The sequence below is a fragment of the Lithobates pipiens genome, unplaced genomic scaffold, assembly GCF_037356315.1.
Source record: "Lithobates pipiens isolate NorthernLeopardFrog02 unplaced genomic scaffold, aLitPip1_a1.2 Scaffold_18, whole genome shotgun sequence".
Lineage (NCBI taxonomy): Eukaryota > Metazoa > Chordata > Amphibia > Anura > Ranidae > Lithobates > Lithobates pipiens.
The window spans coordinates 332,033,279-332,049,762 of NW_027507758.1; the positions used below are offsets into that span (position 1 = coordinate 332,033,279).

At 39.2% G+C, this 16,484-nt stretch overlaps 1 protein-coding gene across 1 annotated transcript in view; it reads right to left on the reverse strand.

Annotated features, from left to right (window-relative positions):
- BCKDHB (branched chain keto acid dehydrogenase E1 subunit beta) overlaps nucleotides 1-16,484 on the reverse strand; it is a 283,203-nt gene that overhangs the window by 70,846 nt on the left and 195,873 nt on the right. Inside the window, 1 exon segment of the mRNA XM_077487334.1 lies at nucleotides 11,852-11,938. Coding sequence (XP_077343460.1) covers nucleotides 11,852-11,938 — 87 coding nt within the window.

Below are 16,484 nucleotides of genomic sequence, written 5' to 3' on the forward strand. Positions count from 1 at the left end.
GATTTCCTCAACATTCCCTTTTAAATGAAAATTTATAGGTGAATGATTATGACATTTCTAGGTTTTAAATATAATAATGCAAAGGAGTGTTTTTTTTATCCCCTCTCTGCAGCCGGTCATAGTTTTCACTCTGTGTGACTGCTTCAGCATTTGAAGTGTGAAAAATGTTTGATATTTTTCTTGGGCTGCTGCCGTTTTTATATTTCTCATCAATGAGATCCACTTTTTTCATTCTGGGTTCATTTATGCTAAGCCCCAATCCATGACATGGGAGATTTATGATCCTTGCATGAGATCACCACTGTTCACAAGCAAGTGGTGGTTGATATAAGCGGACATTATAAGAAGTGGTACTATATCTCGCTATAATTGTAAGTATATTGTGATGTAACTGTTTTGAATACATTGAGGATATTGCATAGCTATTATTGCAAGCCTTCTTTGATATTTCAAAGAGAAATCTGATTATCCCTGAGGAAGAGATTCATTGATAAATCTAGAAATGCATTGGATGTACCATGGCCAAGCAAGCTGATGAATATCAAAATCCCACAAAAAGATATGCGATATTGTAAAAGTATCAACTTTGTATACAAATGTATAATGGTATTCAGGTCAGAATATGGCCCTATGTGTTTTTTTACATAATGGTTATGTATTTAATAATTTTTTAACAATTCTTTTTGGTTTGTCTGCTGACAAAATCCCATTGAGGGTTTCAAAAACACCACAAGGGTCTGCGATGACTTATTTCTTATTTAAAAAAAAAAAAAAAATGTGCCAAAGACTTTAAAGAAGCCTATGCAATGTATATCTGGGCGTATTTCTCCTATCCGAGAAGCCCAGGTGCTGCGAACAGCTGCTCATAGGCATGAATGGTTGTACTTGCCTATTTTACCCTTCAATGACTTGTCTGCCTCTCTGGGTCAATCATTTCTACCCCAGGGCCTCCTGCCTGATCCTTCCCATCACCCGTTACCGTGCACAGCAACTTCTTTAGACAGCTACCGCTTGGCTGCAATCACCCTTCATCTTTTGCATTGCATGTACCTGCATTGCTTGGCAGCAACAAAAGACCGATGAAGGACCACCCAACCCACTTCTCTCATCATCAGTGCAAAGAAAAAGCAGCTAGCATGGGTGCGCCATGGGAGCTGCAGGAGAATGGGCTGATGATTTGGCTGATTGCGTGGGATAGGTATCAAGGAAGGAAGAGAAGAGACAAGGTGGGGCAGCTAGCAATCATTTTAGAAAAGTGAAACAGAAAAGCCTAAACTAATTTTATAAACTGACCGCCAAAAAAAAAAAAAAAGAATAAACTGTATACCAGGGCATTGTAAGAATGGTGTGATTGATTTGGGGGGTGGAAGTGTACTTGTGGACTGATGATGCTAGGTTTTGTGGTAATTTTGTAGTCTTCTTCCATAAGTGAACGGGAAAAGCCTATAATAAATGTTATAAACTGACTAATTAATGAAACACTAAAAACCTGTATCCTTACCTGGTGAAGTAAAATGTATGTTATTGTGTTACCAAAACATTGCACTCAAGTCTTCTAAAAGGTAATCGAGTGGAGAAAAGGGAAGAGGTGCATCAATAGAAAACACATAAAACTGCTTTACAAAGATCAAAGCCTGCAAAAAAATGACTGAAGCAGGATTAGCACCTGGTCAGCAAAAATGAGGCCTACAAATACATTCCACTATTCCTAAGAAAAAGTTTGGCATCAAGTTTGTATGTCAGCAACCAGGTGACCGAACAGACATGGTTAGAGTAAATTATAAAGGGTGGTGAGAGGCACAAGTGTGAGGCCCATTCTGAATGTAACTAACCTAATCCATGTTCAGATATGCCTCCACAACTTATCGCATACGCCTTGTTCAAGCACTGCATCTGCCAAATCTGTAATGTCCTGCTCTCTTATGCTTTCCACAACTACAGGGTCTGATAAATGTGTTTTTTTTTTTCACATATGCACAATAAATAATTGTGTGGTCAGATATGCCTTTGGCTGCTGTAAGTTCATAATCTATTGTTTCACCTTTGGCTTTCTACTTCTGCTAAGTGAATTTACATATGTTCTGATATATCTTCTACATTCAAGTCTAAAGCCGTTCGGACGCTGATATGTGGCATGGAGTAACCTAGCCTTTAGGGCAATCAGGGCGCATCCCTTAATGACAACCCCCATGTGTGGACCCAAGCCCGTGCGGTATGTGTGGGCCCGGAAGAGTACAATTACCTTGAAACGTATAGGGGGGCCCTTTACTATAGCGCCATAGCACTAATACGATATTCACTATAGCACTGGTAAAAAAAAAAAAAAAAAAAAAAAAAAAAAAAATACTCCTAAAATCAAATTGACTATAGTTCCCCGAAAACAAATAGCGACCAAACCCTTATTCTGCTAAAACCTGAAGTAGTGCACATTGAAATAATGTTTAGCGCATGATATACTTGCCTAAGTGGTACTGAAATATGCGGTATACTATTTAAAGCGGAGGTCCACCCTAAAATGGACCTCCGCTCATCGGAATCCCCCCCCCCTCCGGCGCCACAATTTGCACCTTTCAGGGGGGAGGGGGGTGCAGTTACCTGGATAATCCAGGTAACTGCACCCACTTCCGGGATAGCTGTCTGCGGAAAGGGGCGTAGATTACGCCCCTTTCCGCCCCTTTGCGCAAGTGCCCCGCTGCCTGCTGGGAAACACACAGTTCCCAGAGGCAGCGGGGACCGTCCGGATTGCGCCGCGGGGCTCGCGCATGCGCAGTAGGGAACCGGGAAATGAAGCCGAAAGACTCCATTTCCCGATTCCCATACCCAAGATGGCGGCGGCAGGACCCGACAGACGACCTAGCGATCGGCTTCGGGTGCCGACATCGCGGGCGCGCTGGACAGGTAAGTGTCACTATTTTAAAAGTCAGCAGCTGCAGTATTTGTAGCTGCTGGCTTTTAAAAAAAAAAAAAAAAAAAACGCGGAGTCCCGGTGGACTCCCGCTTTAAGGATAATCTGTTTTTAAATTGTGTGAAAAAGTAATTTCTACACTGAAAGATCTTTAAAAGTCTGAGAAGAGATAAATTCCCTGTTTTTGCTCTCATTTTAACTCCAATGTCTTTTTTACAGGGAGCTATACTAAATACCAGAATAAGCACTATGTTAAAGAGCATTTTTTGGGACTGAAAATCAGTGCTATTATAGTCCAATGCAAGTTTTAGCCATCCATTCTAATGGTACAATTGTAACTTATCCGATTTGCCAGGGACGGATGTAAACGTGAAGCCATCCGTCTGGTTTTAGCGGGTCGGATATCAGCTGTACCGCATTAAAATTAAATTTCTAAAGGAAAAACCAGTGCACAAAGCAAGGTCCATAAAGACATGGATGAGTGCGTTTGGGGTGGAGGAGCTTGACTGGCCTGCACAGAGTCCTGACCCCAATGTTGGATTTTCCTTCACCTTTCCTTTTCTGTAACAGTATGATACACCGAGATACACACACACAAACATTTTGAGGACTGGGTAATACTTGAGCTCTGTACCTTTGGTCATCATTCTTATATTTGGCAACACATGCTTATCATACTTAGACCTCTTTCACACTGAAGGCGCTTTAGCGCTAAAAATATTGCCTGTAAACTGCCTCACAAGCCACCCCCCACAGTGTGAAAGCCTGAGTGCTTTCGCACTGGAGCAGGGCGCTTGCAAGTAGCGTCTTTAGGACGGTGCGGGAGCACTGTATACACCGCTACTAAACCCCCCCTGCCATTTGCAGGTGCTTCAGCAGGGCTGTCCATTGATTTCCAATCGGCGGCCCTGTTTAGAGCCTGCCGTTAAAAGCGTCCCGCTCCCACCCGCACAGCACCAGTAAATCGCAGATAAATCAAGTGGCGCTTTACCGCTAGAGCAGGGTGGTCTTCAGTGTGAAAGAGATCTTAGTGATCAAATACTGTGTATGCGATTTTCATGTGATCATTTTCTGGTACGTCTGATATACAGCTTTGTGCTGCTCATGGAGTACAAGATAGGTGTCAATCTGTGGATTCATAAATTAAATGCTCTTTTGTTGGACGATTATAGCTGCGTTGTGTTAGAATATGTGACTAGTTTGTTAGGTGGCACTCAGACCTAAGGCTAGCCATAGATGGATCAACATTTGGCTGGTTCAGCAGGAACTGTCCGAATTTCGATCTATCTGTGGGTAAGCTGGTTGTACTAAAGTCAATCCATCAATCAACTTTAACCAGCCTGTCTTTTTTTGTGTGTGTGATCACTGCCAGCAGTGATCATTGTATTCCGACGGCTGGGAAACCTCTAGCTGTCAGAATACAATACCAGCGGAAGGGATTCCACCAGCAACACTGACTGTGTTGATAGGGGATTAGAGCAATTTTATTTTCTTCAACCTGTGGTGTGTTCTTGATGATGCCGATAAGCAAGATGTTGCGGGTGCTGCTACCCCTGATGTTTTTATTAGGAGAGGAGGTGGAAATCGTGATATTTGATCACGTCACAGGTGAATTGTCACTGTTTAGACCACTTTGGATGAATTCACACAACTCATCAGTACTAAGATTTAGAAGACTGCAATAGTAAATGCTTAGGTCTAACTAGCTACTCAGTTTCTCCTGCTGAGAAAAAAATAAAAAATAAAATACTGAAAACTTTTCTCCCAAATGTGTCAGAATCCTCTTAGTCAGTTTCCAATAAGGACTGCATTAACTCCAGTCAAAACTTTTCTTCTTGTGTATACACTAGGGGAGGGTTTGCATCTTTTACGTTTTAGTGATGCAATACATTTTTCACCTAGACAAGTGATCCGTATTCTTTTTTAATCCTCAAGTTAGGTGTAGAAGATTTGAAAACATTTAAATTTCCATTGCAAACGATTCAATAACTTAAGGGATTACTGCTTCATTGAGTGAAGTTAAAAATACCAGCCCCAGTGCACTGGTAAACAATCTGTCACCACACAACAAAGCTAAATGTCCAAAGCATGTTTAAGTAACCGCTTGAGATCCGCGCTATAGCCGAATGATGGCTACAGCACGGACCTGCTTTGCCAGGACGACGTCTGTTGACGTCGTCCCGTGCACGAGCGCCCTGCGCGCCCTGTGATCAGCGAGTCTATGAGACTCGCCTGATCACGGATCGAAGCAAGGGTCGATCCCGACCCCTTACCACGTGATCAGCTGTCAGCCAATGACAGCTGATCATGTGATCACAACAGAGCCGGTAATCGGCTATTTTCCTCCTCGCGCTGTCAGCACGAGGAGAAAAAAAAAGCCGATCACCGGCAGCCGTGAGAGGGACTTCAGTCCCGATCACGACCAAGTCATCAGTGCCCACCTGCCCCCTGCCAGTGCAACATACATATAGTAAAAGTGCTACCCATCAGTGCCACCCATAAGTGCCCACAATCTGCCTCAACAATGCTGCACCTCATATGCCACATATCCGTGCCCATCAGTGTCATCTACCAGTGCCCATCAGTGTCATCTACCAGTGCCCAGTGTCATCTACCAGTGCCCATCCAAGCCACCCTATTCGAGCCACCCTATCCGTGCCCACCAGTGCAGCCTATCAGTGCCCACCAGTGCACCACTCCTTTCAATGAAGGAGAAAAATGACCTGCTTGCAAAATTTTATAACAAACTATTAAACATGATTTTTTATTTTGCATCTTTTTTTGTTTGTTTAGCAAAAAATAAAACTCTCAGCTGTAATTAAATACCACCAAAAGAAAGCTCTATTTGTGGGAAAAAAATGATAAAAATTTCATTTGGGTATGGTGTTGTATGACCGCGCAATTGTCTTTCAAAGTGCATCAGCGCTGAAAGCTGAAAATTGGTCTGGGCAGGAGGGGGGTTTAAGTGCCCAGTAAGCAAGTGGTTAAATAAAGATAAAAAAGGCAATAGTAGTGCTATAAAATTTTTACTTAAAAAGAAGAACTTTTTCAGTAAAACTAAGTAACTAACAAAGCTCAATAAAAATTTTTTTTTTTTAAGATTTTTCACCCAGCATGATGGTAAATGAATTGTGTTGGTCCGCCCATCACATGCAACTGCCAAACTGTTGGGAAATAGTAACTAATAATACCAATGCAAGTTTAGACAGAAAAAGAATTTTAAATCCATAACAAAAAGGGACATATACTCATCCTTTATTTTCACTAATCAACACGTCAAGACCAAAATCATAGAAGGGCAGACAGTACTACACATGGATCTACAGGGCAAGACTGTCTATTGAAGATTCAGCTGTTTTCAGTTTGTAGTTATTTTTGTTCTATAAAACTACTGTTAAGGGTCCCAATGGTACAAGAGAAATATGCGCAACAGTAAAAAAAACAAACAAAACAAAAAGACCTCTTGCTACTTCTAGAAATAACAATTTACCCACTTTTTATGATAATGGTTACAACATTTCTAAATGTCCTGCAGCTCTGTAAGAAGAAAGTGTCTAGTGACACAAATACAAAGCTATATAACCGTAAAGCACAGACAGGAATCCTTACACGTGCATGTAAAAATATTCTCTAGCAATGTTTTTGAAGGACTTCTATTTACTGCAGCAGAATGGATTCTTAATCTCTTCACACAGGCCGAATGCATATATGCGAATAAGGAAAGGGATGGTCGGCACTCAGGATGACATCCAAAATAGTATTCCTTTATTAAATACATGTACAGAGAGCTGTAAAAATACTTGCGCATTTCTGACGTTAGTCCTTAATCATGGCTTAGTCAAGTCAGCCATGTATACAAAACGCCCTGCCCATTGAAATGAATAGGCAGCGCTTCTGAACTTCTGAAGCGCCTGAAAAGCAACATGAGCTCTTTTAACCCCTTCTTCGGCCACTAGCGGGGGGTTAAACCCCCCCGCTAGTGGCCAAAAAGCTCCACTGAAACAGCACTAAAGTGCCACTAAGACGAGTGGCACTTTAGCTCTAACGATCGCGTGGCCCCAGTGTGAAAGTAGCCTTAAACAAAATGAAAAACTGTAAGAAAAATATGTTTACAGAGAAAGATTATTAAAAGAAAAGACAATAGTAATAGTGAAATAAATTAGATTAAAAAATTTAAAATTAAAAGTACTCACAAAATTCTCCTGTCTTGGTTCATGTGCAGAGTGCAATTAGGTTTACTGTAGTCAGATCTAGCGTTTCAGTGTCGCTTGATTTCCTGAATGGCTCTCACCATTGTTTGAGATTTCAGTGGAGACTACCTCAAGACCAGACTTTTTAAATGCATCGATATTTCCAAATGACTATTTTACAACCAATATACACAGAATGGTATCATGATTTGATAGAGAACAAACATGAACGCCCAAGAAAGGCAACGTGTCCATTTCGCCTGCTGTACATTATGATAGAGACAAATCTGGTATCACACAGATTGTTATTCCCCGATACGTTAGTGTAATCATAGCAGTCAGGCATTTTATGATCTAACTTCATTAGATAACTACGTTTTAATAGGGGGTTACAAGCGCAATTAGGCTTGGCTTAAAAGATATACTGACAACGAGTTTACTGGCAGTGCGTATGAGCCCTGTCAAAGGTTTTGTGGTGAAAAGAATTACTGTGAGGGATGGTATCAAAGAAGGAGAGAGTATTGCATCCTGAGCTGAGCTTTATTTAAATTATTACTAAATCCACAACAGTAAAATCAGTCTGTATATACAGTAAAGCATGCTCGGTATACTCACTGTGGAACCTAAGGGGTTAATCAATTGCATTGTAAATGAAGGGGATTTGATCCTTCTCTTCTTCCACTGTCTCCAAAAAAGAACCTGATATTTACAGAGCCAGGGGATGAGCTGCACATGCTCAGTTTGGTGTGTATTGCAGGATAGTTTTTTTTTTCTTGGGAGGGTGCATGTGATGAGCACTGTCCAGACAGAGGATCAGGGGTGAATGAAAACTCCTCCTACAAGCTTTACTAGGAACTAATAGAAGTCACAGGACTGCTATATACTGCTGATGAGAAAGTATCTATACTTTTATATTTATTAAAATAATTTATTTCCATGTTCTGTGTACAGTGGGAGACCAGATTATAGTGAATGAAGGTTCTGAGTTTGATGGGTTGTTTTTTTTGTTTGTTGTTTTTTTTTTTAAAGCTTTGCTGGAGTTGGGCTTTAAATGTTAAAAAATATCTGAACACATACCAACTGTGCTGTCAGATTAATTATATTTGTTTTAATAAACTAAACCTTGACATGAAGGTTCTGAGCCATACACAATTAGAAGGGAACTGCATATGCCTATTTTGGGCAAAAGGATCTCACTGTATGGATGGAACAAAAATCTGGAAAATAACCGTGCACTCCAACTGGACTCCTTATTGAAACCTTATTATTTCCACATGTATGAGAAGAAATATCTACCACATTCTCTAACAGTTTTGGCTCAACAATTATCCACTTAATCCAGCAAGAAATTTTTTATTTTTTTTTCTTACAGCACATTTGTACTAGATATCTTGCTGTATATGACAATCTGCACACTAATGCAATTTTTAAATAAAATATTTACATTGTCTTAGAGATTATGCTTTGCAGTGCTTAAATATGGCACACACTGTTTGTTTAAGCTAATGCTTTTTCAATTACAATTACTCAAGAGGAGGATTAACTTAAGCTCTTAGAAAATGTGCATCTGTAAATGTATTTGCAAAAACGTAATTGCATTACTACACTACACACCAAAGCACATCCTGTATTGTCATGAGATGTTGCAGCTTGCTCTTGATTGTTCTTTCCTATTATTTAGTTGTATGCTAAAGGTACAGGGACAAAAGCAAGAACATTCTGGGTCAACTGTAAGAGACGATTTTTCTCCTATAATTATATATATACATACACATACATACATATATATATATATATATATATATATATATATATATATATATATATATATATATATATATATATATATATATATATATATATATATATATATATATATATATATATATATATATATATATATATATATATATACACACACATACACACTATATTGCCAAAAGTATTGGGACACATGTCTTTACACGCACATGAACTTTAATGCCATCCCAGTCATAGTCCGTAGGATTCAATTTTTAGTTGGCCTACCCTTTGCAGCTATAACAGCTTCAACTCTTCTGGGAAGGCTGTCCACAAGGTTTAGCAGTGTGCCTATGGGAATGTTTGACCATTCTTCCAGAAGCGCATTTGTGAGCTCAGTCACTGATGTGGACAAAAGGCCTGGCTCACAGGTCTCCACTCTAATTCATCCCAAAGGTGTTCTATTGGGTTGAGGCCAGGACTCTGTGCAGGCCAGTCAAGTCCCCCCCCCCCCCCCCCCCCACCAGCTCACTCATCCAAGTTTTTATGGATCTTGCTTTGTGCAAACTGTTCCCACAAAGTTGGGAGCATGAAACTATCCAACATTTCTCGGTATGCTGACTCCTTAAGAGTTCCCTTCACTGGAACTAAGGTGCCAAGGTCAAACCCTGAAAAACAACCCCACACCATAATCCCCCCCTTCACCAAATGATTTGGACCAGTGCACAAAGCAAGGTCCATAAAGACATTATGGGGGTTATTTACTAAAGGAGATTCCACTTTGCAATGCAAGTACACACGAAAGTGCACTTGGAAGAAAAGTCGCTGTAGATCCGAGGGGAATATGCAAAGAAAATAAAAAACAGCATTTTAGCTTGTGCATGATTGGATGATAAAATCAGCAGAGCTTCCACTTATTTCAGAGCTACCCCTTAGATTTAGAGCGACTGCACTTCCAAGTGCACTTGCACTGCAAGGTGGATCTACCTTTCGTAAATAACCCCCTATTTTATTTTTTTTATTATTATTCCTTTCTTTTTTTTACTTCACCACTCCTCTATACATATCTTCTGGCTTTACCCCGTATCCTATGATAACAATTAGAGGACTCACGCATAGTGTAAAATCCAATGCATTTCACATACACCTGAAATGGCAAGTGGAGACCCCCAGCCTTGAGTGGCATCACTATTGCAGCATGCAATGATCTATAGGCAAGCTACAGAAAGGGAGCAGGGAAAGAAGGGCACTCATATGTTTATCCATGCTGTGCTAAAACTGGAATACTGTATGCACCAACACTGTAAGGTTGAAGTTTTTTTTGTGCATATTACGTTTATTGTATTTTACGCTATGTGTGATTGCTTTATTTCAGATCAAATGTTGATTATATATGTATGGCCAGAAGATACGTAAAGAGGTTTAAAGAGGTGGATTTTGACATCTGATGGATTTATACATAGAGCGCAGTTGCCTTTCCACAAATAGAGAGGCAAATAAATGGGTGAGTAACTTAGTTTGCAATGTATTTTGTTAATTATTTTTACGGAGCATAAAAAGGGGGTTATACAAAAGGGAAATTGTTTAAATACCTTGTGACAGTATAAATCAGGTACAAAAACATGGATAATTATTTTAAAGACCTCTAGGACACAGAAAAAGGAGGCAGAGTTATAATCTACAGAGACACAATACGCAAAACTCTAAATACAAGTCGAAAAGGCTATCAACAAATTACATTATCAGGGTTCAAATGAATAATATTAGAGTAAGGGCGTTAAAAACAAGTTTTCTCCCCCCCCCCCCCATGCTTCTCAAAGGTTGTGCAATTTTAACAATTTTTTTTTATACTGCAATATACAGCTATAGCTATAGGCACTGTGCAATAAAATGCTCAAATTTTAAAGTAAAAACACTAAATTAATGTCTTTATGCAGCTTAGATCACTCTACTCTCCCAGCAGTGCTTTTTAATGTAAACACAAAGCACGAGAACACAGAGAAGAGTTTTTGCTGAAGGAGCGCTCTTGGACCACTTCAGTGCTTCTGCTGCGAAGATTTATTGCTTGTTAAGTAAATACTTGGAATATACACAGCCACATGTTCACTTTAAGGCTACTCTTCCACCATGTGCAAGTAATACACAAATGTAAATTTTAGAAAAATTATAATTTTTGACATGGACTGCATAAAGTGACTAAAATTTGTATATGTGGATCAATGAAACAAATATATTAAAAATCCCACCTAATAAGCAATCCATTAGCACACCGGATTTGGAGTATTTGTGGCCAACTAGTGCAGAAATAATTTAGCTCTGCAGTTCTATGCAGTGCAGGGTAACATTTTGCATAGGAGTTAGGCAAGAAAGGAAAAAAAAAAAAAAAATCTACAATTATTCAAAATAGGATATTGTGCTGGATGAAAATAAAATTTAAAAAATGTATGCAAAGAAACGCTATTGTAATAGAACATAATGCTATGCTCTCATTTATGAACGTTTCTCTATAAGGCTACTTTCAGACTGGGGCGTTGTGGGTGTCGGCAGTAAAGAGGCGCTATTCGGCCACTAGCGGTATTAACCTAAAAAAGGGTTAAAACTGCTGGCATAGTGGTTTAGCGGCGCTGCCCCATTGTTTTCAATGGGAAGGGGCTCTTTAGGAGTGGCGAATACACCGCTGCAAAGATGCGGAGACACAGGAGAGGCTCCATTTTTAGCGCTGTAGCGCCTGTAAAGTACCACAGTGTGAAAGTAGCCTAAAGGTTCTCCAACAAATTCTAGAACTTTTATGAATAGTATTTAAGTCACAGGTGAATTTGAGAGAGTGTTGGTGCTCCAGCTGGGTGTGACCCTTACAAAGACTTCGGCTGTACTTGCAAGCTGATTGACAGAACCTCACACCCCCTTAACAACTTTAAAATAATCTGAATTTGATATTTCATCAAGTACTGATGTTTTGCACAAAGATAACTTCAAATTTGGACCACAAAGCATTTGAATATACTGACAGACTTACTTGTACTGTTGAACTTATTTCTGATGCAAAACCTCCTGTTACTGGAGCTTCATGACTGATTAATAACCGGCCAGTCTTTGCCACGGACTAGAAAACAGAAAAATAAATGTCAGACTATTTTTTAATGGAAATACAATATATAATTTTTTCAGTCACAAAACCTGAAATAAGCAAATCCACATGAGGAAAGCACGAGAGAGACTGCAAAAAAGGCAACTCTTGTTTAAACCGCTTGCTTCCCAGCCGCTGTCATACTGCGGCAGGTCGACACCATCTCACAGCCGTCGTTGCTACATGTCGGCTCCCGGGATCGGGATAGCAGGCATGCATGCATGCCACTGGAAGCGCATGCACGCTGCACTGCGGGGGTGCTGATGCTTGTGGCCATCGGTTGCGATGACTGCCGGCCAGGAGCGATCGTGGGCAAGAGAGGCAGAACAGGGACGTGTGTGTGTGTGTGTGTGTGTGTGTAAACATACAAGTTCCAGTTCTGTTCTATGAGGAGTGACAGATTGTGAGTTCGTAATAGCTAGGAGCCACAATCTGTTATTTCCTTTAGGTCAGTCCCCTCCCCCTACAGTTAGAAACGCACACAGGGAACACAGTTAACTCCTTGATCGCGCCCTAGTGTTAATCCCTTCCCTGCCAGTGACAGCTTTACAGTAATCAGTGCATTTTTATAGCACTGATGGCTATATAAATGCTAATGGTCCCAAAAATGTGTCAAAAATGTCCGATGTGTCCACCATAATGTCACAGTCCTGATAAAAATTGCAGATCGCCACCATTACTAGTAAAAATAATAATAATATTAATAATGCTACAAATCTATCCCCTATTTTGTAGACACTATAACTTTTGTGCAAACCAATCAATATATGCTTATTGCAATTTTTCTTAACAAAAATATGTAGAAGAATGCATATCGACCTGAACTGAGAAATTATTTTTATTTATTTTTTTAAAAAAGTTATGCCCCAATTTTTTTTTTTCATCAAAATTGTTGCTTTTTTATTTAGAGTGCAAAAAATAAAAACCATAGAGGTGATCAAATAACACCAAAAGAAATCTCTATTTGTGGGCAAAAAAGGGCGTCAATTTTGTTTGGGTGCAGCGCACAACCACGCAATTGTCAGTTAAAGCGACGCAGTGGCTTCCGGGGCTGAAGCTCCTTCATAGTGCCGAAATATAGAAAAAAGGACATGGGGGGGGGGGGGGGGGGGGGGGAGGAGGAACGACACTCAAGAACCAATGATTACAAATTAACAGCCGACTACCTATACATTCAGATTAGATTACCCACCTAGTTCCAAAAGCTGCAGCCTATGCCTACTATCATCCTGACTAACTTCCTTTAAGGGAATAGAGTTGTAGCAAATATGCTAATTTAAGGTAGAACGCAAGCTACAACTGAAGCTCTAATTCAGTTCTGGTATCGGTAACTGCCAAGTCCCCCATAGGCAGTATTAATTCCAAGCAGGTATTACTGGATTAAGTTCCAGAAATGGATGGGAGCATGCATAGTTATATATACAAGGACATCAGGACACAGTGCCCTTTTAGTGTTAATGGTTCTGACTTATCAAGCGGTGATAGTACTAAGTGTAAAATTTGATATAATCTGCATGTTAAAGATAAAAAATAAAATAAAATTTACACACACGGATATTCACAACATGCATGTTTTATACATAGTTACAAGGGTCCAGCTAAAACACATGCAAAAACACATAACTTGTGTTTGGAGTACTAAAGTAAAAAAGTTTTAAAAAAGAAATCAAATGCTGTGAGCAGAGAGCAGGAACAGGCTAAGTTGTGCAGTGTGTTTCAATAGATGCATACAGCCCACCTCGAAACGAGCCTGCAAGGTCGTGCCCAAAGGAAACTCAGAGACAAAAGGAGGAGCCCAGAGTGCTACAGGGGGACCCAATAAGAGGAGGATCGGGGCCGCTCTGTTCAATATCATTGCACAAAGCAGGTTAGTACCATATAAAACATGTTTATTATATTAATAAACAACAAAATGAACAAACACTTTAAAATGCACTGCATAGAAGACATGCATTCCAATGTATGTAATAAAGAATATCTTGTCCAACACCCAATTGTAGTTTGCTTTCTCAGACATTAGTGATATAAGCCCAACTACTTTTAAATCAATTTTATGTGCAGCTGTTCTACTTATGGAATAATGGATTTCCTGCACTCATTCCCCTAGCGCATTAAAAAAATAAAAAAAATAATGTGATGATAGCGGAGGTTACAACTGTAATATAGTGTAAAACAATAAGACAGATCACTATGAAAGCTACTAAATTTGATTTTACAAACCCCAAGTCAGAAAGGGGGCAATTTGGAGGCACAGACCCTTGTGGTAAGTCAAAATATAAAGGATTCCTGCAACTGAACCCATGTCAAGAGGGGAGATAAATCAGTTGCTAATGATAGCTTCTCTGCTAAAAACACAGCAAAGGATATAAAGTTACCCAAAGCACCAAGCACAGACTACTACCAATGAAATGAATGATTTATTTTAAAGATGTCTGATTATATTGTACATGACCACAAGTTGTCCCATATCTTCCGTTTGCAAAAGTATAGGTTAACTTTCCAAATATTATATCCAGATGTGGCAAGGCACCCAACTGGAAACTTAACGAAGTGCCTAAAAATGCAAAGTTCAAATCCAAGTCAGACAGGAATATATTTTAATATCCATAAAATATGTTCCAAATGTCCCTGAAGATTAAGGTCTTCCCTTCCCCAATCAGAATCACATTAATCTTCTGCATTCATGATATATATGTTAAATTAAGTACCAAGATTAAATTTCTTCTATTTAGATTAATAGGCATCACTGTCATCTTCTGTGTAAAAGTCACAAATGTGTAGGCAATATGAACCTCAGATTTTCAAGCGATTCACCAAAGAGGCATATGTTCGCAGGAATGCGGTGATGTTTACTAGTTATCAAAGTAGAGATTTGTTATTTCGAACATGTGCTACCTGTCAAACCACCTTATGCCTTGCAGCGAGCAATAACTCATTAAAGCAAGAGAGCTGAAAGTGTACTAGATTTCTAGCACCTTAATACGCATTTGTCAAACATAATACAATTAACAAGAGTTGAGCTAAAATGAAACATGCATTTTTAATGTGGTGTACCCCAGTTGAAAAGATTTCCCCTTATTTTCTGAGTGGGCACTAGGCCAGGGAAAAGAGAAAGCACGCCAACAGAAATAAACATAAAAGCACTGGTAGCAAGAAGAGCTAAAATATCAAACAGATTTATTAATCTTTATAGCCCCAATAGGAAGGTTTCCCCTCACTTCCTGTGCTATTCCAGGACAGGATGTTAAGTAAAATCTGCCTGGAGGAACACATCAGCAATAAAATTCTTATCCAAAAACAGAAAAAAAGGTTTTGGCTGGAGATCAACTTTTAGGAAATACATTACAATGGTCTGCTAGCCAATAGCTTCTTGGCACAGATGAAAAGATAAAGCACATGTTTTCTTTTATTGTGTACAAAATGCACATTTTTTTTGATGGTCGAGAAAAAAAAAAAAATAAAAAAAAAAGTATAATACACACACAATATTATATATATATATATATATATATATATATATATATATATATATATATATATATATATATATATACACACACACACACACACACACACATACATACAGTATATCTTCCATAAAAAAAAAAAAAAAAAAAAAAACACACATTTATATTGATAATCAGGATATATTCCAAACAAATCAAAGCAAGCACCGTCCTCCACATACGGATCTATTCTAGAGCACCATCTAATTGTTCTTACGATTTATGTAGCTTAAAATTATTGTAGCCTGTTTCGTCCAAAGCCCCTGCCATCTTTGTGGAATGCTCCTGCTCCCTTCTCCACCCAAACATCCATGTAGAAATCTTGCACATGCTCAATGAGATTAAACCAAGTCTTGGTTTAATTTGGCCTTAGCAATCAGTTTGTAAACCTCCCCTGTAACATACCTAGTCACATGGGTTTTTTCAAGAACCGATGAATGTTCAGTACTCTCGCGGGATTATAATGCTGCAGAGAAATGTTGAGTTACGTGGCACATGGCTGTATAGGCTGACGGCACACTCAGCGTATCGCCAGTTGGGGTTACAAAAGGCAAGTGCGAGTGATGTCATTGAAAGAGGAGAGAGTGATATTTCCTAAATGACACACCTCAAAATACTTTTAAAAGCAAACACTACTAAGTCATATTTTACTGCTTTACATGAAACTGAGTCGTTAAGTAGAGTTTACTACCACTTTAATTCTTGCAATTAAACAACAAAAAGGGTCACCTTCAGTTGTAATCTCATTTCATATTGCCGTCTCCATTAGTTCAAAGATATACATTTTTGTGTGCTGTATTTTAGGAGATTTAAAGTTTTAACAACAGAGATACATAGGTTCCAAAAACTTATAAAAATGTACAGATGATGGCTAACAAATGTAATAACAGTCACCTTACTTTTTAAAGCCCGGTATATACAGGCCGAAAGCTGGCTGGTTGAGCAGGAACCAGCCAACTTGTGAACAACTGTCTGTTTAACAGAGGCTGGTCTAAAGAACGCCAATGGCTGCAAGT